The sequence below is a fragment of the Rana temporaria genome, chromosome 4 (genome assembly GCF_905171775.1).
Source record: "Rana temporaria chromosome 4, aRanTem1.1, whole genome shotgun sequence".
Classification (NCBI taxonomy): Eukaryota; Metazoa; Chordata; class Amphibia; order Anura; family Ranidae; genus Rana; species Rana temporaria.
In genome coordinates this window covers 14,171,239-14,195,875 of record NC_053492.1, presented here as the reverse complement: position 1 = coordinate 14,195,875, position 24,637 = coordinate 14,171,239, and the positions used below count along the sequence as shown (strand labels likewise).

General features: G+C 46.3%; 1 protein-coding gene across 1 annotated transcript in view; it reads left to right on the top strand.

Annotated features, from left to right (window-relative positions):
- The window catches only part of GTF3C2 (general transcription factor IIIC subunit 2), an 80,040-nt gene that overhangs the window by 10,923 nt on the left and 44,480 nt on the right, over window positions 1-24,637 (top strand). Inside the window, 3 exon segments of the mRNA XM_040347592.1 lie at window positions 3,019-3,355; window positions 18,918-19,227; window positions 23,856-23,950. Of these exon segments, the coding sequence (XP_040203526.1) occupies window positions 3,019-3,355; window positions 18,918-19,227; window positions 23,856-23,950 (742 nt within the window).

Here is a 24,637-nt window from a genome sequence, read left to right as displayed (position 1 = left end):
TGAAGCAAATGACGTCCTTGCGACGTCATTTGCCGCAATGCACGTCGGGAAAGTTTCCCGACGGAGCATGCGCTCTACGATCGGCGCGGGAACGCGCCTAATTTAAATGATTCCCGCCCCCTATGGGATCATTTAAATTGCGCTCGCTTACGCCGGGCTATTTGCCGGAGCGCCCACGCAATTTACGGAGCTACTGCTCCGTGAATCGCAGGTAGCGCAGAAAATTTGCGGGGGCGCAGGGCAAAAACGTTGCCCTGCGCCTCCGTAAAAAATGCGCAAATGTACCTGAAATCTACCCCATTGCTAATAGTATTAGCACATTTTCGATGCGGTGCAGCTCTAGCAGATATGATGCAGGAGATGGGCAGAGACTGCAGACATGGTACAGGAGATCAATGCAGCCTCACCAGTGCCCATCATATGCAGCCTGCCTGTGCCTCACCAGTGCCCAGCAGCCTACCAGTGCCCAGCATATGCAGCCTGCCTGTGCCCGGATCAACGGCGATCGGACAATTCTGCTCCGTGACACACAGAGATCGAGGAGTGGAGGACTAGGCACGCCAGAGGGACACTCCCGCAATGGACGGCACTCGGGGCGGCCACGCTCCCTTTCGGTATCGGCTGTTTTTTGTCATTCGGCCGAATGACAAAAACAGTTTTTGGCAATCATTTTAGTGCCCCCATCTATGGTGTCAGCAGGAGGAATAGTGCCCCCATCTATGGTGTCATGGGGAGAAAATACTACCCCATCTATGGTGTCAGCAGGAGGAATCGTGCCCCATCTATGGTGTCATGGGGACAAAATACTACCCCATCTATGGTGTCAGCAGGAGGAATTGTGCCCCATCTATGGTGTCAGCAGGAGGAATCGTGCAGCCGAAATTTGGGTGCACCACTAGTATTTTGTCCCGCTGACACCATAGATGGGGGGCACTATTCCTCCCGCTGACACCATAGATGGGGGGCACTATTCCTCCCGCTGACACCATAGATGGGGGGCACTATTCCTCCCGCTGACACCATAGATGGGGGGCACTATTCCTCCCGCTGACACCATAGTTGGGGGCACGATTCCTCCCGCTGACACCATAGATGGGGGGCACGATTCCTCCCGCTGACACCATAGATGGGGCACTATTCCTCCCGCTGACACCATAGACGGGGGGCACTATTCCTCCCGCTGACACCATAGATGGGGGGCACGATTCCTCCCGCTGACACCATAGATGGGGGGCACGATTCCTCCCGCTGACACCATAGATGGGGGGCACGATTCCTCCCGCTGACACCATAGATGGGGGGCACTATTCCTCCCGCTGACACCAAAGATGGGGGGCGTGATTCCTCCCGCTGAGACCATAGATGGGGGGCACGATTCCTCCCGCTGAGACCATAGATGGGGGGCACTATTCCTCCCGCTGAGACCATAGATGGGGGGCACTATTCCTCCCGCTGAGACCATAGATGGGGGGCACTATTCCTCCCGCTAAAACCATAGATGGGGGGCACTTTTCCTCCCGCTGATACCATAGATGGGGGCACAATTCCTCCCGCTGACACCATAGATGGGGGGGGGGGGGCACGGTTCCTCCCGCTGACACCATAGATGGGGGGGCACAGTTCCACCCGCTGACACCATAGATGGGGGGGGGCACTATTCCTCCCGCTGACACCATAGATGGGGGGCACGATTCCTTCCGCTGACACCATAGATGGGGGGCACGATTCCTCCCGCTGACGCCATAGATGGGGGGCACGATTCCTTCCGCTGACACCATAGATGGGGGGCACGATTCCTCCCGCTGACGCCATAGATGGGGGGGCACGATTCCTCCCGCTGACGCCATAGATGGGGGGCACTATTCCTCCCGCTGACACCATAGATGGGGGGCGTGATTCCTCCCGCTGACACCATAGATGGGGGGGCACGATTCCTCCCGCTGACACCATAGATGGGGGGCACTATTCCTCCCGCTGAGACCATAGATGGGGGGCACTATTCCTCCCGCTGAGACCATAGATGGGGGGCACTATTCCTCCCGCTGAGACCATAGATGGGGGGCACTATTCCTCCCGCTGAGACCATAGATGGGGGGTACTATTCCTCCCGCTGAGACCATAGATGGGGGGCACTTTTCCTCCCGCTGACACCATAGATGGGGGCACAATTCCTCCCGCTGACACCATAGATGGGGGGGGGGGCACGGTTCCTCCCGCTGACACCATAGATGGGGGGGGCACGGTTCCTCCCGCTGACACCATAGATGGGGGGGCACGATTCCTCCCGCTGACACCATAGATGGGGGGCACGATTCCTCCCGCTGACACCATAGATGGGGGGGCACGATTCCTCCCGCTGACACCATAGATGGGGGGGCACGATTCCTCCCGCTGACTCCATAGATGGGGGCACGATTCCTCCCGCTGACACCATAAATGGAGGGCACGATTCCTCCCGCTGACACCATAGATGGGGGGGGGCACGATTCCTCGCGCTGACACCATAGAAGGGCAGTAAACTGGCCTTTTTGCTTGGAGACCCCCTGGTCTAAACTATCAGTGTCCTCTGACTTGCTCTGGTGGGCAATGGGCAGGGAACCCAACACCAAGCTCTTCTCTCTAGGGGCTGTGGAGTGACCATTCAAGAAATGTTGGTGAAGAGGAAAGGACCTATAGCGATCATGCTGGAAATAGGAGATGCACTGGTGTACCCTACACCGTAACCATTCATGCCATGTGTAGAACTAATCCAGAAGAAATGATTGAATGTTTTTTCTCTTTCGTTCATGGATGGCCACAGCTTCTTTATTCTTGACAGTAGGTTCCTCTCTTGATAGACGGCATATAACCCTACTGTCAAGAATAAAGGAGCTGTGTCCGTCCATGAACTTCAGAGAAAAGGATTTTACGGTAAGTACTAAAAATCCTATATGTAGAATTTCACTGATGGATAAGTAATCCCAGAATTTGTATAATTCAGTTCTCGATGATCTTACTGCCTATTCTCTCTCTTTGCAGCTCCGTCCCATCCTGATGGCGGTGATAAAGCTTCCATCGGTGAAGGTTTCCCAGCTCCACCTTCCGGTACAGTGCATGGGGGTTCAGCAGAGGGACCGAAGCCTCCACCCGAGTCTGTGTCTCTGCCTGTGGGGAACGGACCTGCCGCTGATGCCTTGCTCGCACCTCCCGCCAAAGTGCCGAAAAAACGGGGCCGGAAGTCCAAGGCGGAGCTGTTGGCGATAGCGTTGGCGAAGAAATTGGAAATGGAGAGCAGAGGGGAGGTGCCCGAGCCGGAGAAAGTGGAGGTGCCTACTGTGCCTACTGAAGGACGACCCAGGCGTCGGGCGGCTGCAGTGTAAGTCTTGTAGGGTCTGCGGATCATAGGGGATATCTGGAGGGAATACATTTTATGGGCAGAAAAATAGAAACCCCTGCCCTGTATTATAGGTGGGCCTTCTTTTGCTTTCAAAGTGGTATCGAAAACTGCTTGAAGGCAGTTTAGGGGCTGATGGAAGCGTGCAAGAGTGGAACGGGAGGCTGCATGTCAGTCACAGCTGACCTATATCACTAGTTGAAAAGTTCAGTTGCTGTAATTGTGCATGGTTTACATACATGAATAATATGAGCTCAGACAATAAATTGCACATGATAAAAAATGTATTGATACAAATGTCATACAATATAGTATATGTAGGCATCAGAAAGACCCGACGCGTTTCGCGAGACCATTGCTCGCTTCATCAGAGGTAGATGCGGGTAAGGTGTATCTAAATAAACAGATGTATCACAGTGATGAATGTGAAGGCAATGGTAGGAGGGGCCAGAGACAAAACGGCCCCATACTTGCCAATAGACAAAGCCAGAGGGCCCATTGCTGAATTCCCAAAAGGACGGCAGCAGCAGAAGTATGGCACGGGAGCTGGTATGGTATACCCCCGGGTATGGTGGCATGGCCAACATATGTTTTATTGATGGCTTGCTTATCTGGATGTGAGTCCTACACTAGGGCATGGCCAATGTCCGTCTTATTGATGGCTGCCTTACCTGGATGTGAACCCTGCACTGCAGCAGGGCCAAGGTCCACCATATTGACGTCTGCCTTATCTGAACCTACACCAGGGCATGGCCAATGTCCGTACTATTGATGTCTGTCTCCTCTTGATGGTAACCCCCACAATGTTACATTGCCAACATCTGTCTTGTTGATGGCAGCCTCATCTTGATGTGAACCCTAGACTATGACATGGCCAACATCTGAGTTATTGATGGCTCTCTTATTTGGATGTGAACCTTACACTTTGGTCCAAGCCGACTTCTGTCTATTTGATGATTGCCTCATCTTTACATAACCTTACACTATGGTCTAACCAAAGTACTTCTTATTAATGGCTGTCTCCAATTGATGTGAACCCTATGCTACGGCAGTGCCAACATCTGTGCTGTTGATGGTTGCCTCACCTGGATGTGAACCCAATGCTGCGGCATGGCCAACATCCGACTTATTGATAGCAGCCTCATCGGAGGGTGAACCTCGCACTATGGCATGGCCAATGTGCATTTTATTGATGGCAGCCTCATCTTGATGTGAAGCCCACAATGTGGCATGGCCAACATCTGTCTTGTTGATGGCAACCTCATCTTGATGTGAACCCAATGCTACGGCAGTGCCAACGTCTGTGTTGTTGTGTGCGGTCTCCTTTTGAGCCTTACACCAGGGTTTGACAAATTTGCTTGGAATCTAGGAGCCAGCTAAAAAAGTTAGGAGCCAGAAAACGCACCCCGTCCCGACGAGCTTGCGCGCAGAAGCGAACACATAAGTGAGCAGCGCCTGCATATGTAAACTGTGTTCAAACCACACATGTGAGGTATCGCCGTAATTGGTAGAGCGAGAGCAATAATTCTAGTCCTCCTCTGTAACTCAAAACATGCAACCTGTAGATTTTTTTTAAACGTCGCCTATGAAGATTTTAAAGGGTAAAAGTTTGTCGGCATTCCACGAGCGGACGCAATTTTGAAGCGTGACCTGTTGGGTATGAGTTTACTCGGCGTAACATTATCTTTCATAATATAAAAAAAAATGGGGATAACTTTACTGTTGTCTTATTTTTTAATTAAAAAAAAGTGTATTTTTTTCCCAAAAAAGTGCGCTTGCAAGACCGCTGCGCAAATACGGCGTGACAGAAAGTATTGCAATGATCGCCATTTTATTCTCTAGGGTGTTAGGATAAAAAAATATATATAATGTTTGGGGGTTCTAATTAGAGGGAAGAAGATGGCAGTAAAACACCGACTAGAAATCCATGATTTCATTTTACAACACGATTTAGACTGTCTCTTTATTACAGAGAGCTGGCTCACAGCCGACTGTAACACCATTCTTGCAGAACTGGTGCCAGACAATTATCGTATCATAACCGAAAACAGAATAGGGCAAAGAGGAGGAGGCCTGGCGGTGATCCATAAGAATCATCTGGCGATCACTAAACCAGCCCTTCAAAACCCTCTTTCATTTATGGAAACCCTTACTCTGCAACTACAAACAAATCCCCAGGAGACCGTCCGTATTCTACTCTGCTACAGACCACCCGGACCAAAATCGCAGTTTCCGCCATCATTGACGGAGTTCATCTCCTCTTACACCCTGAACAGCAAACACCTGTTGCTGCTCGGGGATTTCAACCTTTGGGCCAACTCCTCAAAAGACCCCATGGCCAACGCCTGCATTGACCACCTGGAAGGATTAGGGCTACAGCAATTAGTATGTGGGCCCACACATACTTCAGGTCACATGCTCGATCTTATTTTCAGACAAAATCTGAAAATAAACATTTTGGAAAATGAACCGTTGCCATGGACAGATCACCATGCAATTAGATTCACAATTTCCAAAATCTCCCCCTTAACAAAAACATCAAAACCAGTGACAACACACTGGACCAGATGTCAGAAGAAGCTCCATTCGGAACTCTTCAAAACCACGTTAAGTGAAAAAGTAAAAATAATTCAACCTCATCAAACGACCTTAGAAACTCTGGATGCCCTAAACACAGCCCTATTACAGTCAGCCGACTTAATAGCGCCAAAACGGAAAACATGTATCCGGAAAAACACGTCAAGCTGGTTTAATAACCAGCTGTCGTTATTGAAGCAAGAGCGCAGAAGGGCGGAAGCCGCCTGGAAAAGAAGCTCTTCAGAAGAAAACCTCATCATCTACAAGGCAACAACAAGAAAATACCACAAAGAAATTTTCAAAGCCAAGAAAAACTATTTTTCAAAGGCTATCAACAGCGCCCTAAATCGCCCCCGCGAACTCTTCAAGATGGTTACTCAGACCATGAATCCCGTCTGTCTGGAAGCCCCCAATTCGGACACCCAAGAGTTCTGCGATGAATTTTCGGATTGCTTCATTAATAAAATTGAGGGAATCCGAGAAGGCATTCAGCAGAACAATACCCCCCTCACCCCCCCCCCCTGCAATTACCCATACAACACCCACAGAAACTCGCCACAATCTGAAAAGTTCACCCTGAAACCCATCTCCATCGAGGCCACAATAAATATCATTGGTACTCTGCGAAACATTACAGCGTCAAATGATATAATTCCCACTATACTGCTGAAGGAATGCGCCGACATCCTGGCACCTCCTATCACGCAGCTTATAAACCACTCTTTCAAGGAGGGCATAGTGCCCTCCCAGTTGAAAGAGGGCATAGTCCAACCCATCTTGAAGAAACCCACCCTAGACCCCAAGGACCCACTTCATCGCCGTCCCATAACAGGCCTAAACATCCTCTCCAAGGTCATGGAGAAAGTAGTGGTACAACAGCTGCAACAGCATCTAGATACCCATAATCTACTTGATCCATTTCAATCGGGTTTCCGCCCCGGACACGGTACACAAACAGCATTGCTCAAAATATGGGACGACGCTCTAGAGGCCGCAGACGAAGGAGAATCTTGTCTTCTGGTTCTGCTGGACCTAAGCGCTGCCTTTGACACCGTAGACCACAAACTATTACTGACTCGGCTAGCGGACGTAGCCAAAGTCGCAGAAGGTGATTTATCCCTGGTTCTCCTCTTTTTTGGAAAACCGATCACAAACAGTGAAATTAGGACCTTTCACTTCCGAGAAACGCACGTTATCGCACAGAGTCCCTCAAGGATCGCCTCTATCGCCAGTGCTGTTTAACATCTATCTTCGTCCTCTTTTTGAAATCATTGGCAGACAAAAACTGCTTTATCACTCGTATGCAGACGACACGCAACTGTATTTCCGCATTTGCAACAAAAAGGATCACCATCTCAATCTAGAGACATGCCTCTCTTTGATAGAGAACTGGATGACAGTTATCTTAAACTCAACGGAGCGAAAACAGAACTTCTCCTGTTTCACGCCAAGCGTATGAATCAACCTGCAACAACTTGGTTGCCCCCGCCCATTCTGGGCAAAATCATCACCCCTAGCACCAAAGTCAAAAGTCTCGGGGTCATCTTCGACTCCTACATGACAATGGACGCACAAATAGGGTCAGTAGTCAGCGAATCGCACCATCTGCTGCGCCTACTACGCAGACTCACTCCCTTTATCCCGAAAGAAGACATAGCAGTCGTGGTGGGAACAATTGTAAACTCCAGACTCGACTACGCAAACGCCCTTTACCTCGGACTCCCAAAGTACCAAATCACTCGCCTACAAGTCGTTCAAAATACGGCCGCCAGACTGGTGACTGGGAAAAAACCCTGGGAATCAATCTCTCCTTCACTGAGAACTCTTCACTGGTTGCCAGTAAAAGACAGAATTGCTTTTAAAGCACTCTGTCTAACGCATAGATGTATCCATGGGAACGCTCCACCTTTATCTATGCGAGAAAAAAAAAAAACTCACAACTCCAATCGCGTATTGCGTTCCACCAACCAAAACCTGCTCCAAATCCCAAAAGCCAATTACAAGTCCAAAGGAGAAAGGAGATTCGCTGTCCAAGGTCCCAGACTATGGAACGCTTTACCAACCAGCATTCGGTTGGAGGAAAATCACTTGGCGTTCAGGAGAAAGATCAAAACTCATCTCTTCTGATACCAAAAGAGACAGGAACAACAAGCGCCCAGAGGCGATTTAGTTCGCATGTGCCGCGCTATATAAGTTCTTCATTCATTCATTCATTTAGTGAAAATAGTGAAAAATTACATTAGAATTGCTGTTTAACCAGTTCCCGACCCCCGCATGTACATATACGTCCACAATATGGCACGTACAGGCACATGGGCGTACACGTACGTCCTCGCCTATTAGCGGGTGGGGGGTCCGATCGGGACCCCCCCCGCTACATGCGGAGGTCGGGTCCGCTCGGGGAGCGATCCGGGACCACGGCGCGGCTATTTGTTTATAGCCGCTCCGTCGCGATCGCTCCCCGGAGCTGAAGAACGGGGAGAGCCGTATGTAAACACGGCTTCCCCGTCCTTCACTATGGCGGCGCATCGATCGCGTCATTCCCTTTATAGGGAAGACACGATCGATGACGTCATTCCTACAGCCACACCCCCCTACAGTTGTAAACACACACTAAGTGAACCCTAACTCCTACAGCGCCACCTGTGGTTAACTCCCAAACTGCAACTGTCATTTTCACAATAAACAATGCAATTTAAATGCATTTTTTGCTGTGAAAATGACAATGGTCCCAAAAATGTGTCAAAATTGTCCGAAGTGCCCGCCATAATGTCGCAGTCACGAAAAAAATCGCTGATCGCCGCCATTAGTAGTAAAAAAAAAAAAAAAATAATAAAAATGCAATAAAACTATCCCCTATTTTGTAAACACTATAAATTTTGCGCAAACCAATCGATAAACGCTTATTGCGATTTTTTTTTTACTAAAAATAGGTAGAAGAATACGTATCGGCCTAAACTGAGGGAAAAAAATGTTTTTATATATGTTTTTGGGGGATATTTATTATAGCAAAAAGTAAAAAATATTGAATTTTTTTCAAAATTGTCGCTCTATTTTTGTTTATAGCGCAAAAACTAAAAACCGCAGAGGTGATCAAATACCACCAAAAGAAAGCTCTATTTGTGGGGGGAAAAAGGACGCCAATTTTGTTTGGGAGCCACGTCGCACGACCGCGCAATTGTCTGTTAAAGCGACGCAGTCCCGAACTGTAAAAACACCTTGGGTCTTTAGGCTGCATATTGGTCCGGGGCTTAACTGGTTAACTTGTAATGCTTAACTTGTAATACCAACGGCCACCACCAGATGGCGCCAGCTTACACATCTGGTGGTAATAACTTGTAATACCAACGGCTCACCACCAGATGGCGCCCCCCCCTTCCAAGCCAAGTCGCCAGGACACTATTTCTAGTCGCCATGGCGACCGGGATTTGTTGGACTTTGGTTTTGCCATAGTGTACTATGGCAAAACCAAAGTATATCTTATTGATGGCTGTCTCATTGTGATGTGAACCCCACAGTATGGCATGACCAACATCCGTCTTATTGATGGCAGCTAAATACGCATGTTCGCCAGCACACCATGGATCTTAACCACTTAAGACCCGGACCATTAGGCAGGTTAAGGACCTTGCCCCTTTTTGCAATTCAGCACTGCGTCACTTTAACTGACAATTGTGCAACGTGGCTCCCAAACAAAATTGGCGTCCTTTTTTTCCCCCACAAATAGAGCTTTCTTTTGGTGGTATTTGATCACTGCTGAGCTTTTAATTTTTTGCGCTATAAACAAAAATAGAGCGACAATTTTTAAAAAAAATATTTTTTTTTTGCTATAATAAATATCCCCAAAAAAGATAAAAAAAAATTATTTTTTTTCCTCAGTTTAGGCCGATACGTATTCTTCTACCTATTTTTGGTAAAAAAAAAACGCAATAAGTGTTCATCAATTGGTTTGCACAGAGTTTATAGCGTTTACAAAATAGGGGATAGTTTATGGCATTTTAATTAATATATTTTTTCTACTAATAATGGTGGCGATCAGCGCATTATTCTTTTCTTTTTTTTTTTTTTCTTGTGACTGCGACATTATGGCGGACAGATTGGACAATTTTGACACATTTTTGGGACCATTGTCATTTTCACAGAGAAAAGTGCTATAAAAATGCACTGATTACTGTGAAAAGGACAATTGCAGTTTAGGAGTTAACCACTAGGGGGCGCTGTAGGGGGTTAAGTGTGACCTCATATGTGTTTCTAACTGTAGGGGGGGGGCTGGATGTGTGACGTCAGTGATCGTCTTTCCCTATATCGGGGAACAGATGATCACTGACATTGCCACAATAAAGAACGGGGAAGGTGTGTTTACACACACCTCTCCCGGTTCTTCAGCTCCTGTGACCGATCGTGGGACACTGGCGGCGGGCGCGGTCACAGAGCTTCGGACCGGGTCGCGCTCGCGACACCACAGCTGGGCTTTTAAAGAGGACGTACAGGTACGTGCTTGTGCCCTTCTGCCGACGTATATCGGCATGAAGGGGTCCTTAAAGGGGAGGTTCACCCTAAAAACGACTTTCTAGTATTACATTGGCCCCCCACATTACAATACGATTATGCCTATTAGTTTTTTTTTGATGCTGTACATACCTTGGTACAGCTAATTCACCCGTGGCTTCCGGGTTGCGAGTCCCGCGGGAGTGGGCGTTCCTAACATGCTGGTGATTGACGCGATGACAAAAAACGAGCTCCCCCCGTCGCATAAGCCGCGTCACGATTGCCGAAAGGAGCCGAACGGCAGGCGCAGTATAGCGCCGACTCGCCGTTCGGCTCCTTTCGCCAATCGTGACGCAGCTTGCGCGACGGGGGGAGCTCGTTTTTTGTCATCGCGTCAATCACCAGCATGTTAGGAACGCCCACTCCCGCGGGACTCGCAACCCGGAAGCCACGGGTGAATTAGCTGTACCAAGGTATGTACAGCATCAAAAAAAACATAATAGGCATAATCGTATTGTAATGTGGGGGGCCAATGTAATACTAGAAAGTCGTTTTTAGGGTGAACCACCCCTTTAAGTGGTTATATTGCAGTCCAAAACTTTTTAGTGCAAAGAGATCACATTGCAAAAGTGCAACAATTCAGAGCCACGCAGGAACACTTCGTCTGGCATGTGATCGATTGGCAGCCTCATCTGGATGGGAATAGAAAATAAAAATCGCGCTAGGTCATAGAGTTCATAAGTTAAAGTCCACCAGTGTTTGAAATTATGGGCTGATCCACAAATAAGCATTAGTAAAATCCATCCACCATCTTCAATCGTGAGAGTTCTACTACCAGATGATATGACGAACTCCTTACCACAGGGCTCGACAAATCCCGGGCGCCAGGTCGCCATGGCGACTAGAAATAGGGTCCTGGCGACTTGGCTTGGAAGGGGGGCGCCATCTGGTGGTGGCCGTTGGTATTACAAGTTAAGTGGAATAATAAATCTCGCGCCAAAAAAAAAAATATATGTAAACAAAATAGCTGCTCCCCAAACAATTCAAATAAGAATAAATTCAAATAAGAATGGACATATGGAAGGAAATTTGTAAATAGGGGGCGCTGATACTGATAAGAAATATATATATGAAGTGGCAGTAAAGTGCCTGTGCAAACTATAATACAAAAGGTCTTCTGAAAAAACCTGTGAAAAATTATACTAATAAATCAGGGTATGAATACCTGTAATATATGTGCCAAAATACAAGTGGATAAAGTGCATGTGCAATTCATGAACCAGTGTAAATTGTGTATGAACCTTAAATATAAATCACACAAACCATTTAAACATCCGTCAACTACACGATAAATAAATATATGGTAGGTTGACATATAAATGTGCTGAGTGCCCCCAATCAAAAAGGGGGGAAAAACTCAGTGAAAAATGAAAATAAAGATAAACAATAAAAAATACTAAAAAAATTAGTAATAAAATAAAATAAAATAAAAATAAAGTAAGTACATAAAAATTATATAAGATACCAAACAATATAAGTGATTGTGAAATATTACACAAAAGTGTGAACTAGTGAATAATCACAAAAAAAGAGAGTCCAAAATCAGAAATAATAAACGTCCATAAATTTCTTAATCTGTGCTGCTTGTGTGGTAAGTTGAGGAGAAGTGGGAATTACACCTTCACCAGTCCTATCACCCAAAAGTGCATAAAGGATGGCCCCTTACCGCATGGAGTGGATCTTTTTAGCTAAAAAAAGATCGAGTAAGCTTTGCTGTCACCCAGGACAGATGGTGGATGGTCTGAGATTCCTAAGGGTCAGCTTAGTGGGACATCATAAAAATAAAGCAGAGAGATACCGCCATAGTATATTACCTTTTATTAAAATAATTTAAAAACAAAGCAAGTGACGAATGGAGGCTTACTTTAAAAGTGCCCACATCCCGGCACTGAGGCTTTGGGCTTGATCAGAAAAATAGCGATCCTGAAGACCTTTTCCGTGGAGAGGGATGTCCGCGCTGGGAAGTTCTACGGCGTGCGTTCCACCTTGCAGAAGCCGAGAACCAGCTGGACAGGAAGCTGTGCGTGGTCTGCGTGTCGCCTCGACGTACGTTTCAGTAATCCGTCATCAGGAAGCGCGCAGGACCACGCACAAGACCAGATTAAATAGGTCTGTCAATCAGCGATAGATGGCGTGCCGTTGAAAGCCTCAGTCTCGGTTGCTTAGTAACCGAAAACTTTATACAAAAGCTTACACTGACAAACAATATTCAAAACAGTTCATACAATACCAGGACTAAATAGTCCATAAATGGTGCGATGATAACAAATTAAATATACCTTAGAATACAGTGGCAGTGAAAGTTGCATGGTAAACAACAGGCAATAGGAAATATATATATATATAAAATACCTGTCACAGGGAGAGGTATTGAAACTAAGCCAAAGGATAATCCTTAGTGTATACAAGGATTTATACAAAAAGAATGTGAAGCTAATAAAAAGCTAATAAAGCCATACCCATAAAAAATAATTTCTTTGCAATAGATGCAAAACCGCACCAAAATGCAAGAAAATACAAAAAAAGTACAAAAAATATATATATATAGTGCAAAAAACTAAAAATATATATAATATCTAAAATTTAAAAATGGATAATAAATTGCACAAAATAAATTATAATGAAATATTTGTAATAAAAAATACAAGTTATTACCACCAGATGTGAGCTGGCGCCATCTGGTGGTGGCCGTTGGTATTACAAGTTAAGCATTACAAGTTAAACAGCAATTCTAATGTCATTTTTCAAAATTTTTCACTATTTTCACTGCCATCTTCTTCCCTCTAATTAGAACCCCCAAACATTATATATATTTTTTATCCTAACACTCTAGAGAATAAAATGGTGATCGTTGCAATACTTTCTGTCACGCCGTATTTGCGCAGCGGTCTTACAAGCGCACTTTTTTGGGAAAAAATTACACTTTTTTTAATAAAAAAATAAGACAACAGTAAAGTTATCCCCATTTTTTTTATATTATGAAAGATAATGTTACGCCGAGTAAATTGAAACCCAACATGTCACGCTTCAAAATTAGGTCCGCTCGACAAACTTTTACCCTTTAAAATCTCCATAGGCGACGTTTAATAAATTCTACAGGTTGCATGTTTTGAGTTACAGAGGAGGACTAGGGCTAGAATTATTTCTCTCGCTCTACCAATCGCGGCGATACCTCACATGTGTGGTTTGAACACCGTTTACATATGCGGGCGCTGCTCACGTATGTGTTCGCTTCTGCGCGCAAGCTCGTCGGGACGGGGTGCGTTTTCTGGCTCCTAACTTTTTTAGCTGGCTCCTAGATTCCAAGCAAATTTGTCAACCCTTGCCTTACCAGATCTACGTTATCCCCCGTTACAGAGGATCAAAAGATGCCAAATGGTTAGGTCACAGCCTGAGTCTTTGTCTCTGCGTACATCTACCTCCAGGATGTCTCTTGCTCTCTCATGTGAGTTTATATATGGTTTTATAAAAGATATAAAAAGGCTCCAAATATTGTAAAACCATTAACCTATTTTATTCAAAAACGTAAATATTGCACTTACAGCATCCATATATGTCAAAGCCTTAAGTCTGGTGTGTCGGCCGGCGCACATCCAGACAGACCTGTCCTTCCGGGATACGAATACAAACATGAGGTGATGTCAGCGCGTCGCTCCTCCCTAAGTGTTTTGTCAGATGACGTCATCCAGGGGCACGTGGTGGTGGAACCCTCACGATTTGAAGATAGTGGATGGATTTTACTAATGCTCATTTGTGGATCAGCCCATAGTTTCAAACACTGGTGGACTTTAAACTTATAAGCTATGATCTAGCGCGATTTTATATTTTCTATTTACATGCTATGCTGTGTTTTATATCAGACAGGATAATTGCTGCTTCAATTACATTGATTTTTATTTATGTACCATTGTTATCTGTATCTAGCGCAGTTTTTTTCCCCACTCTTTTTCTATCATCTGGGTGTGAATCCAATGCTACGACATGGCCAACATCCATCTTATTGATGGCAGCCACATCTTGATGTGAATCCTATGCTACGGCATGGCCATCATCTGTTATTGACGGTTGTCTCCTATGGATGTGAACCATATGGCGTGGCCAACATCCGTCTTGATGGCAGCCACATCTTGATGTGAATTCTATGCTACGGCATGGCCATCATCTGTGTTATTGATGGTTGTCTTATATGGATGCGCACCATATGGCATGGCCAACATCCGTCTTGATGGCAGCCTCATCTTGATGTGAACCCTACACTATGGCGTGGCCAACATCTGTCTTTTTAATGGCTGCCTCCTCTTCATGTGAATCCTACATTACGGCATGGCCAACATCCGTCTTATTGATGGCAGCCTCATCTTGATGTGAATCCTATGCTACGGCATGGCCATCATCTGTGTTATTGACGGTTGTCTCCTATGGATGTGAACCATATGGCGTGGCCAACATCCATCTTATTGATGGTGTTATAATTCGGTTAACCGCAAAGGGGTTAATATAGATTCTACTGCTTTTCCAAATCTAAAGTTTAGATAACATTTGCTTGCATGCTTGTGAAAGTAAGATTCCGACACGTCCGTGCAGATCCGTTACTTCCTTATCTAATGTTTTATTACAGACAGTGCTAAGCTCTTTTACACACAGCATGATACGTCACTATTATGTTAATGTAAACTAAAAAGCGCATTTGATTGGCTGAGATGCAAGAAGAGTACAAAGATGGGATGCCGATCTTAGCCGTCCCTCTGTGTCTTCACTTCCTCATTCCTAAACTGTGGGGGAGAGGGGGGTATCCGCCATCTTTGGTCTTCTCCAGTGTTTTCGGTGGAAGGGGTGTTATTAGGAGCTGATTTGAGTGAGGAAGGATTACAGCAGTGGTATACATGAAAAAGCAATATAGACTTTATAGTATAATAAAGATGCATAGAGAATAGACATTTTCTAATTTATCATTATGCTCATTGCATTCCCTCACAATGGCAGCCTCATCTTGAGGTGAACCCCACAATACGGCATGGCCAATATCCATCTAACGTGAGCCTTATGCTATGGCATGGCCAACATCTGTTGTCATTTGGATGTGAACCTTACACTATGGCACAACCAAAGTACGTCTCATTGATGGCAGCCTCATCTTGATGTGAATCCTACATTACGGCATGGCCAACATCCGTCTCATTGATGGCAGCCTCATCTTGATGTGAATCCTACATTACGGCATGGCCAACATCCGTCTTATTGATGGCAGCCTCATCTTGATGTGAATCCTACATTACGGCATGGCCAACATCCGTCTTATTGATGGTAGCCTCATCTTGATGTGAACCCTATGCTACGGCATGGCCATTATCTGTGTTATCGATTGGATGTGAACCTTGCACTATGGCACAACCAAAGTACATCTTGTTTATGGCAGCCTCATCTTGATGTGAACCCTACATTACGGCATGGACAACATCCGTCTTATTGATGGTAGCCTCATCTTGATGTGAACCCTACATTACGGCATGGCCAACATCCGTCTTATTGATGGTAGCCTCATCTTGATGTGAACCCTACATTACGGCATGGCCAACATCCGTCTTATTGATGGTAGCCTCATCTTGATGTGAATCCTACATTACGGCATGGCCAACATCCGTCTTATTGATGGTAGCCTCATCTTGATGTGAATCCTACATTACGGCATGGCCAACATCCGTCTTATTGATGGTAGCCTCATCTTGATGTGAATCCTACATTACGGCATGGCCAACATCCGTCTTATTGATGGTAGCCTCATCTTGATGTGAACCCTACATTACGGCATGGCCAACATCCGTCTTATTGATGGTAGCCTCATCTTGATGTGAATCCTACATTACGGCATGGCCAACATCCGTCTTATTGACGGTAGCCTCATCTTGATGTGAACCCTATGCTACGGCATGGCCATTATCTGTGTTATCGATTGGATGTGAACCTTGCACTATGGCACAACCAAAGTACGTCTCATTGATGGCAGCCTCATCTTGATGTGAACCCTACACTATGGCATGGACAACATCTTTAATGGCAGCCTCATCTTGATGTGAACCCTACACTACTGCATGGACAACATCTTTAATGGCAGCCTCATCTTGATGTGAACCTTATGCTATGGCATTCCAAACCTCCTATTTTATTGATGGCTGCCTCCTCTTGATGTGAACCCTACATTACGATATGGCCAACATCCATTTTATTGATGTCTGCCTCATCTGGATATGAATCCTCCTCCATTACAGTACCTCCCAGACATCCATCTTATTGGTGTCTACCTGTCCTGAATGTAAACTCTACACTACGGCATGCATACATCTTATTGGCTGCCTTTTCTTAATGTGGATCCTACACTATGACAAAGCCAACATCTATCTTATTGGTTGGTTGACTTTGGATTAAAACCCTTCACTACAGCGTGGCCACAATTTTTGTCTACTTTTTTATTTTATATATTTTTTTAATTTTGGAGTCTTTTCCCACAACACATAAGATACTTCCATCCAAATACATCAAATGTAAAATCACTTTCTGGAAGCTGACTACCCTGCAACATGGCAATTCATAAGTTTAAGATGTCGGTGGAGTAAAATGTAAAGTATAGACAACTTCTTAATGGGACCCTCAGGGTCCCACATTGAAGAAGTCAAGATCTCCATTAGGGAGGTCAGGTTGGTATTCTAACCACGTTGCTATTAACCACTTCCCGACCGCCGCATGTATATGTACGTCCACAGAATGGCACGTACAGGCAAATGGGCGTACATGTACGTCCCTGCCTTCTAGCGGGTGGGAACCCCCCCCTCGCTACATGCGGCGGTCGGGTCCCCTCGGGGAGCGATCCGTGACGACGGCGCGGCTATTCGTTTATAGCCGCTCCGTCGCGATCGCTCCCCGGAGCTGAAGAACGGGGAGAGCCGTATGTAAACGCGGCTTCCCCGTGCTTCACTGTGGCGGCGCATCGATTGAGTGATCCCTTTTATAGGGAGACTCGATCGATGACGTCACTCCTACAGCCACACCCCCCTACAGTTGTAAACACACACTAGGTGAACACTAACTCCTACAGCGCCCCTTGTGGTTAACTCCCAAACTGCAACTGTCATTTTCACAATAAACAATGAAATTTAAATGCATTTTTTGCTGTGAAAATGACAATGGTCCCAAAAATGTGTCAAAATTGTCCGAAGTGTCCGCCATAATGTCGCAGTCACGAAAAAAATCGCTGATCGCCGCCATTAGTAGTAAAAAAAAAATAATTATTAAAAATGCAATAAAACTATCCCCTATTTTGTAAACGCTATAAATTTTGCGCAAACCAATCGATAAACGCTTATTGCGATTTTTTTTTTTTTTGTTTTTTACCAAAAATAGGTAGAAGAATACGTATCGCCCTAAACTGAGGAAAAAACATTTTTTTATATATGTTTTTGGGGGATATTTATTATAGCAAAAAGTAAAAAATATTGAATTTTTTTCAAAACTGTCGCTCTATTTTTGTTTATAGCGCCAAAAATTAAAAACCCGCAGAGGTGATCAAATACCACCAAAAGAAAGCTCTATTTGTGGGGAAAAAAAGGACGCCAATTTTGTTTGGGAGCCACGTCGCACGACCGCGCAATTGTCAGTTAAAGCGACGCAGTGCCGAATTGCAAAAAGGGGCCTGGTCCTTTTAGCTGCATTTTGGTCCGGGGCTTAAGTGGTTAAGAGTTATACGTAACTGCTTTGGGCAATGATATTGCACAGAGAGATCCCAAACCTCCTCATTTGGCGCCCCCTAACCGGTGCTCTCCACTCCTCCTTCCTACCAGTACTCCAGCAGGCTGTGCGGGCGCTCTCCCAAGCCGCGTTGTGCGTCCATAAACATACACACACCAGCTTGGCCATGCCTCCTGCTCCTCACAGGATTTCATTGACAGCAGCAGGGACCTATGACAAAAGAGGAGAGATTAGCAATGCTGCAGACTGGGCAGTGCTGGATTGGTGAAGGAGTCGGGTGAGGGGCGCATGGGCATGTAGTGTGACCTTTTTTTTAAATGGAATGCATTAGGGTAAAAAATTCTTACACTTTAGATCAGGGGGTCTCAAACTGGCGGCCCTCCAGCTGTTGCAGGACTGCAAGTCCCATGAGGCATTGCAAGGCATGCATGACTCCCACAGGCAGAGGCATGATGGGACTTGTAGTTCTGCAACAGCTGGAGGTCCACCAGCTTGTAGTTTCCACTTTTTGAAATGTGTGTGTGTGTGGTTGTTTTTTGTATTGGGTATTACTATTTATTTTCTCCCCACCCATATTTATGGTTAGATTCGATCCTAATGTTGGTGCCGGGGTCTGAGCCGTCGTGGTAATCTGGTGTCAGGTAGAAGATGACTATCACTTTTTCTCTTCTCTCCGCAGCGCTCTTCAGTACCTCCATGAGATTGCAGACGACTTGTCTGTTCCTGGGCGAACGTCTCCCACCGTTCTAGACAACTCCACCCCAGAACAGAAGACCGGTCAAGAGAAGACGCCGAAGACGCCACAGTCCGGGAAGAAGAGCAGGAAGAGGAAATCCCGGGATTCGGATGATGGCGACTCGGACTTTGTGGTATCGGAAGACCTGCTGCGGGAGGAGGAGGAGAGAGAGGAGGTTGAGGATAACTACCTGAGCGATGAGGCTGAAGGTGACCTCCGATCCTACAACATGAATGTCTTTGCATTTGGGGAGGTGAGTGTCCTTACCTGTCTGTGCAGCCTGCCCCACCCTGTTTCTTCACGCGTGCCGTCTGCCCCACCCTGTTTCTTCACTCGTGCCGTCTGCCCCACCCTGTTTCTTCACTCGTGCCGTCTGCCCCACCCTGTTTCTTCACTCGTGTCGTCTGCCCCACCCTGTTTCTTCACTCGTGCCGTCTGCCCCACCCTGTTTCTTCACTCGTGCCGTCTGCCCCACCCTGTTTCTTCACTCGTGCCGTCTGCCCCACCCTGTTTCTTCACTCGTGCCGTCTGCCCCACCCTGTTTCTTCACTCGTGCCGTCTGCCCCACCCTGTTTCTTCACTCGTGCCGTCTGCCCCACCCTGTTTCTTCACTCGTGCAGCCTGCCCCACCCTGTTTCTTCACTCGTGCCGTCTGCCCCACCATGTTTCTTCACTCGTGCCGTCTGCCCCACCCTGTTTCTTCACTCGTGCAGCCTGCCCCACCCTGTTTCTTCACTCGTGCCGTCCCATCTCTAGAGAACCTCTTCTTCTAAGCTGTTCAGATTTGTATTGCGCAACCACTAAAGGTGTGCATGGAATGGTGCGGTTTTAGAAAACTCCACCTAACTGGTGTTTTGTCACGTGATATGTTTTTACGTTTTTGGGGTTGTACTCGATATGTACAAAAAGAGATCGCACAATACTTCTAAGTATAACCTTTAGTCAGGGCTCGACAAATCCCGGTCGCCAGGTCGATTAGAAATAGTGTCCTGGAGACTTGGCTTGGAAGGTGGGCGCCATCTGGTGGTGAGCCATTGGTATTACAAGTTATTACCACCAGATGTGAGCTGGCGCCATCTGGTGCTGGCCGTTGGTATTACAAGTTAAGCATTACAAGGTAACCAGCAATTCTAATGTAATTTTTCACTATTTTCACTGCCATCTTCTTCCCTCTAATTAGGACCCCCAAACTATATATATATATATATATATATATATATATATATATATATATAATTATCCTAACACCCTAGTGAATAAAATGGCGATCATTGCAATACTTTCTGTCACGCCGTATTTGCGCAGCGGTCTTACAAGCGCACTTTTTTGGGAAAAAATTACACTTTTTTTAATAAAAAAATAAGACAACAGTAAAGTTATCCCCATTTCTTTTTTATATTATGAAAGATAATGTTACGCCGAGTAAATTCATACCCAACATGTCACGCTTCAAAATTGCGTCCGCTCGTGGAATGCCGACAAACTTTTACCCTTTTAAAATCTCCATAGGCGACGTTTAAAAAAATCTACAGGTTGCATGTTTTGAGTTACAGAGGGGGTCTAGGACTAGAATTATTGCTCTCGCTCTACCAATCGCGGCGATACCTCACATGTGTGGTTTGAACACCGTTTACATATGCGGGCGCTGCTCACGTATGTGTTCGCTTCTGCGCGCAAGCTCGTCGGGACGGGGTGCGTTTTCTGGCTCCTAACTTTTTTAGCTGGCTCCTAGATTCCAAGCAAATTTGTCAAACCCTGACTTTAGTAATGACAGCTAGTAGAAAAATCTAACCAGAATACTTCACTATAAAGATGCTGTTTCCGCCACGGAGAATTTTCATACGGCGTGGCACGCAGGTGATGAGACGCATGCATGATTGCAAGCTCTGAGGTGAGACTCCCTTTTCAAGGTATAACTGTAGTATATAGGATTTCTGTGTAGGTAATGGTCAACCCACCCCCCCACCTTAAACACTATGACCTTTTTTAACCACTTCAGCCACGGAAGAATTTACTACCTTCCTGACCAGAGAACTTTTTGTGATTTGGCACTGCGTCGCTTTAACTGACAATTGCGCGGTCGTGCAACGTGGCTCCCAAAAAATATTGACCTTTTTTTTTTTCTCTCAAATAGAGCTTTCTTTTGGTGGTATTTGATCACATCTGCGTTTTTTTATTTTTTTTGCGCTACAAAAACAAAAAGAGAAACAATTTGGAAAAACATAGAGTGGACATATGCCTGCCCCTCTCCCTCCTCTGCCCAATCACAGAAGCCTTTGTATCATGTAAACTCATTCACAAAACACAAAGGCCCGGATTCAGGTAGATTTGCCCCTTATTTGCGGAGGCGCAGGGCAGCGTTTTTGCCCTGCGCCCCCGCAAATTTACTGCGCTACCCGCGATTCACGGAGCAGTAGCTCCGTAAATTGCGTGTGCGCTGTGTAAACTTGCCCTGCGTAAGGGCGCCTAATGTAAATGATCCCGTAGGGGGCGGGAATCATTTAAATTAGGCGCGCCGAGCGTAGAGCGTATGCTCCGTCGGGAAACTTTCCCGACGTGCATTGCGGCAAATGACGTCGCAAGGACGTCATTTGCTTCAAAGTGATAGTGAATGGCGTCCAGCGCCATTCACGAATCACTTACGAAAATTACGTAAAATTAGAACGTCGCGATGCGGGAACGACGGGTATACTTTAGCATTGGCTGCCCCTGCTATTAGAAGGGGCAGCCTTACGCTAAACACGCCGTACGGAAACGACGTAAATTGCGTACGCAGGGCTCGCGCAACATTGTGAATCGGTGTTAGTATGCAATTTGCATACTATACGCTGACCACAATGGGAACGCCCCCTAGCGGCCATCGCTAGAATGCAGCCTAAGATATGCGTGGCATAAGAGCCTTATGCCACGCAGATTTTAGGCTGCAGTCGGCGTTACGATGTTCCTGAATCAGGAGCATTCGTAACGCCGGGGCAAGTAAGCAATTGCGCTGTGTAACCTATGGTTACACAGGTGCAATTGCTTCTTGAATCTGGGCCAAAGGCTTCTGTGAATGGGCAGCAGAGGGGAGGGGCAGGCATAGCTGCTGTGTGTGTGCTTTCTCTTCCTCTCCGTCTTGTGTGTCCTTCAGCATAAACCTGTTGCATATAAATAATAGAGGACACACAAGACGCATAGAGCTGTGAGAGGGAAGAGAAGCACAGAGCACCTATGCCCGCCCCTCCCCTCTGCTGCCCAATCACAGACGCCTTTGTATCATGTGAACTCATTCACAAAACACAAAGGCTTCTGTGAATGGGCAGCGGAGTGGAGGGGCCGAGCATAGCTGCTCTGTGTGCTTCTTTCCTCTCTTACAGCTCCATATGTAAATAATAGAGGACACCCAAGACACGTAGAGCTGTAAGATGAGAGAGAAGCAGGCAGAGCAGCTATGCCTGCCACTCCCCGCTGCTGCCCATTCATAGAATTGGCACCGGAGGGAGAGAGGCAGCAGATAAGTAGCCCTTTCCCTTTTGGGTGGAGCTCCACTTTAAGTAATACCCTCGTCGGTAACATGCTCTTCTTGGGGGGGGGGGGGGGGCATCCCAATAAATAATATATATTGATTGTTTGCATGAAACTTATAGCGTCTACAAACTATGGTGTGTGTGTGTGTGTGTGTGTGTGTATATATATGTGTGTGTACGTACGTACGTACGTACATACATACATACATACATACATACATATTAACACACACAATGTGTGTGTGTGTATATATTCATAATTTATTTTGTACCACTAAGGCTGCATTCACACCTGAACGTTTTGTTGCCTGAAGCGCGGCGCTCAAAGACGCTAGAGGGGAAAAAATAACATTATTCTCTATGGAGATGGTTCACATCTCCAACGCAAAACGCCGAACTCCTGAATTTCAAACAAGTCCCGGACCCTTTTTTGACGCGCGAATCGGGCGGCTTGGGCGTTTTACATTGATGCCAATGACCTGTACAAAAAATCGCGGGGAAAAACGCCGCAATTTGTCGCGGCAAATCGCGGTAAAAAACGCCGCAAATCGCCTACGCTTAGGTGTGAATGCAGCCTTATGGTGATCGGCGGCTTTTAATGTAATTGTGATGGTGCAGCGGACAATCGGGTGCAAACTGACTGACATCACCAGAGACGCTAATACAATGATCAGTGCTAATACTATACACGTCACTGTATTGATGACATTGGCTGGGAAAGGGTTAACGTCTTGGGATATTTAAGGGGTTGACTGTGTGCCTAACAATGTGTAATGTGTGCTGCTTTTACCAGTAGATGTGGCTGAAGCAGGGAGGGGGGGAAAAAGACATATCTCTGCTGGATGTACAGAGCCCTGTGGTGTTGGTAAACGCAGGGCTCTGTGCTGTGATTCGCTAAGCCAAACAGCAGGTCCCAGCCATATAAATCATTGGCCAGGACCTGCTAGCTGGCTATTGCTGTAGCGAATCACAGTGCAGCCAGGGGGCGGGGGGCAGGAGGCTTGCGCACCCCACTACCCTGAAATGCCGTGTCACGTACATGGATCCGGCGTAGAGTGGCCGCCCCGTCACTGCGAATGTGCATGGGGCGGTCCGCAAGTAATCCTATGATCTACTAGGACACCCAGATCCTTCTTCATCATTAATTCACCTAGTTGTATTCTATCGGTACATTCTAGTATGATGATCTGTTTCCTCCCCCCCCCCCCCCAGTGAATGACGTTACATTTAACAACAGGAAACCTTATTTTTTGTAGTCGCCCGATCTTTTTTGGTGTGCCTCAGGTTCTGATTGAGACTTGATGGAGGTAAATGACATGTAGGGGGGCGGCGCTATGTGGCCATCTTAACAGTGAGTTGTCTCTCTCTCCCACAGAAGCCTTATCCTCAGATGAAAGGTGTTGCAGAGAACGGCTTCCATAATTCCATCATGACTCCCATCTACAGGTCTGCAGAGATCACTATGGATTTGTAAGTGTTGTCACCACCTCCCTATTTCTTCCTGTGTTTTATATAATGGAGGTACCACCCTGGAGGTGCCATGGCTGCCAATGTGGACAGTGATTGGCAAAATCTTCCCCACCTTTCAGCCGGCGCGGAGGCCTTGGTTACACCGCGGTGCCTCTGTACAGTGCGGTCTTACTGCAATCTGTGAGTGTACCAACCTATATAGCAACAGAGCCACCCTGGTCGGCTTTCTTGTAAAAGCAATCCTAGTGGCAAACTAGCCACTTGATCACTTTTAAAAGCAGCGAGAGGGGATGTCTCCCTCTTGCCACCACCTTTCCGCGGTTCTCTCAGGCTGTCCAGTCTCATCGGGACCGGAAAGGGCTCCAATTGCCTCTATGGTAGAGGAAACCAGACGTAATGAGCATTCATCACTTCCGGTTTTCTCCGGATGCAAACGGCGCCATTTTTAAATTTTGAAAAGTATCTGGATCACACCCATCTTGGTCTGATCAGCTGCTTTTAAAGGAGAGTTCCAGCCTTTTTAGGTTAATTAACCACTTAAGGACCGGACCAATATGCTGCTAAATGACCCAAGGGGTTTTTACAATTCGGCACTGCGTTGCTTAAACAGACAATTGCGCGGTCGTGCGACGTGGCTCCCAAACAAAATTGGCGTCCTTTTTTCCCCACAAATAGAGCTTTCTTTTG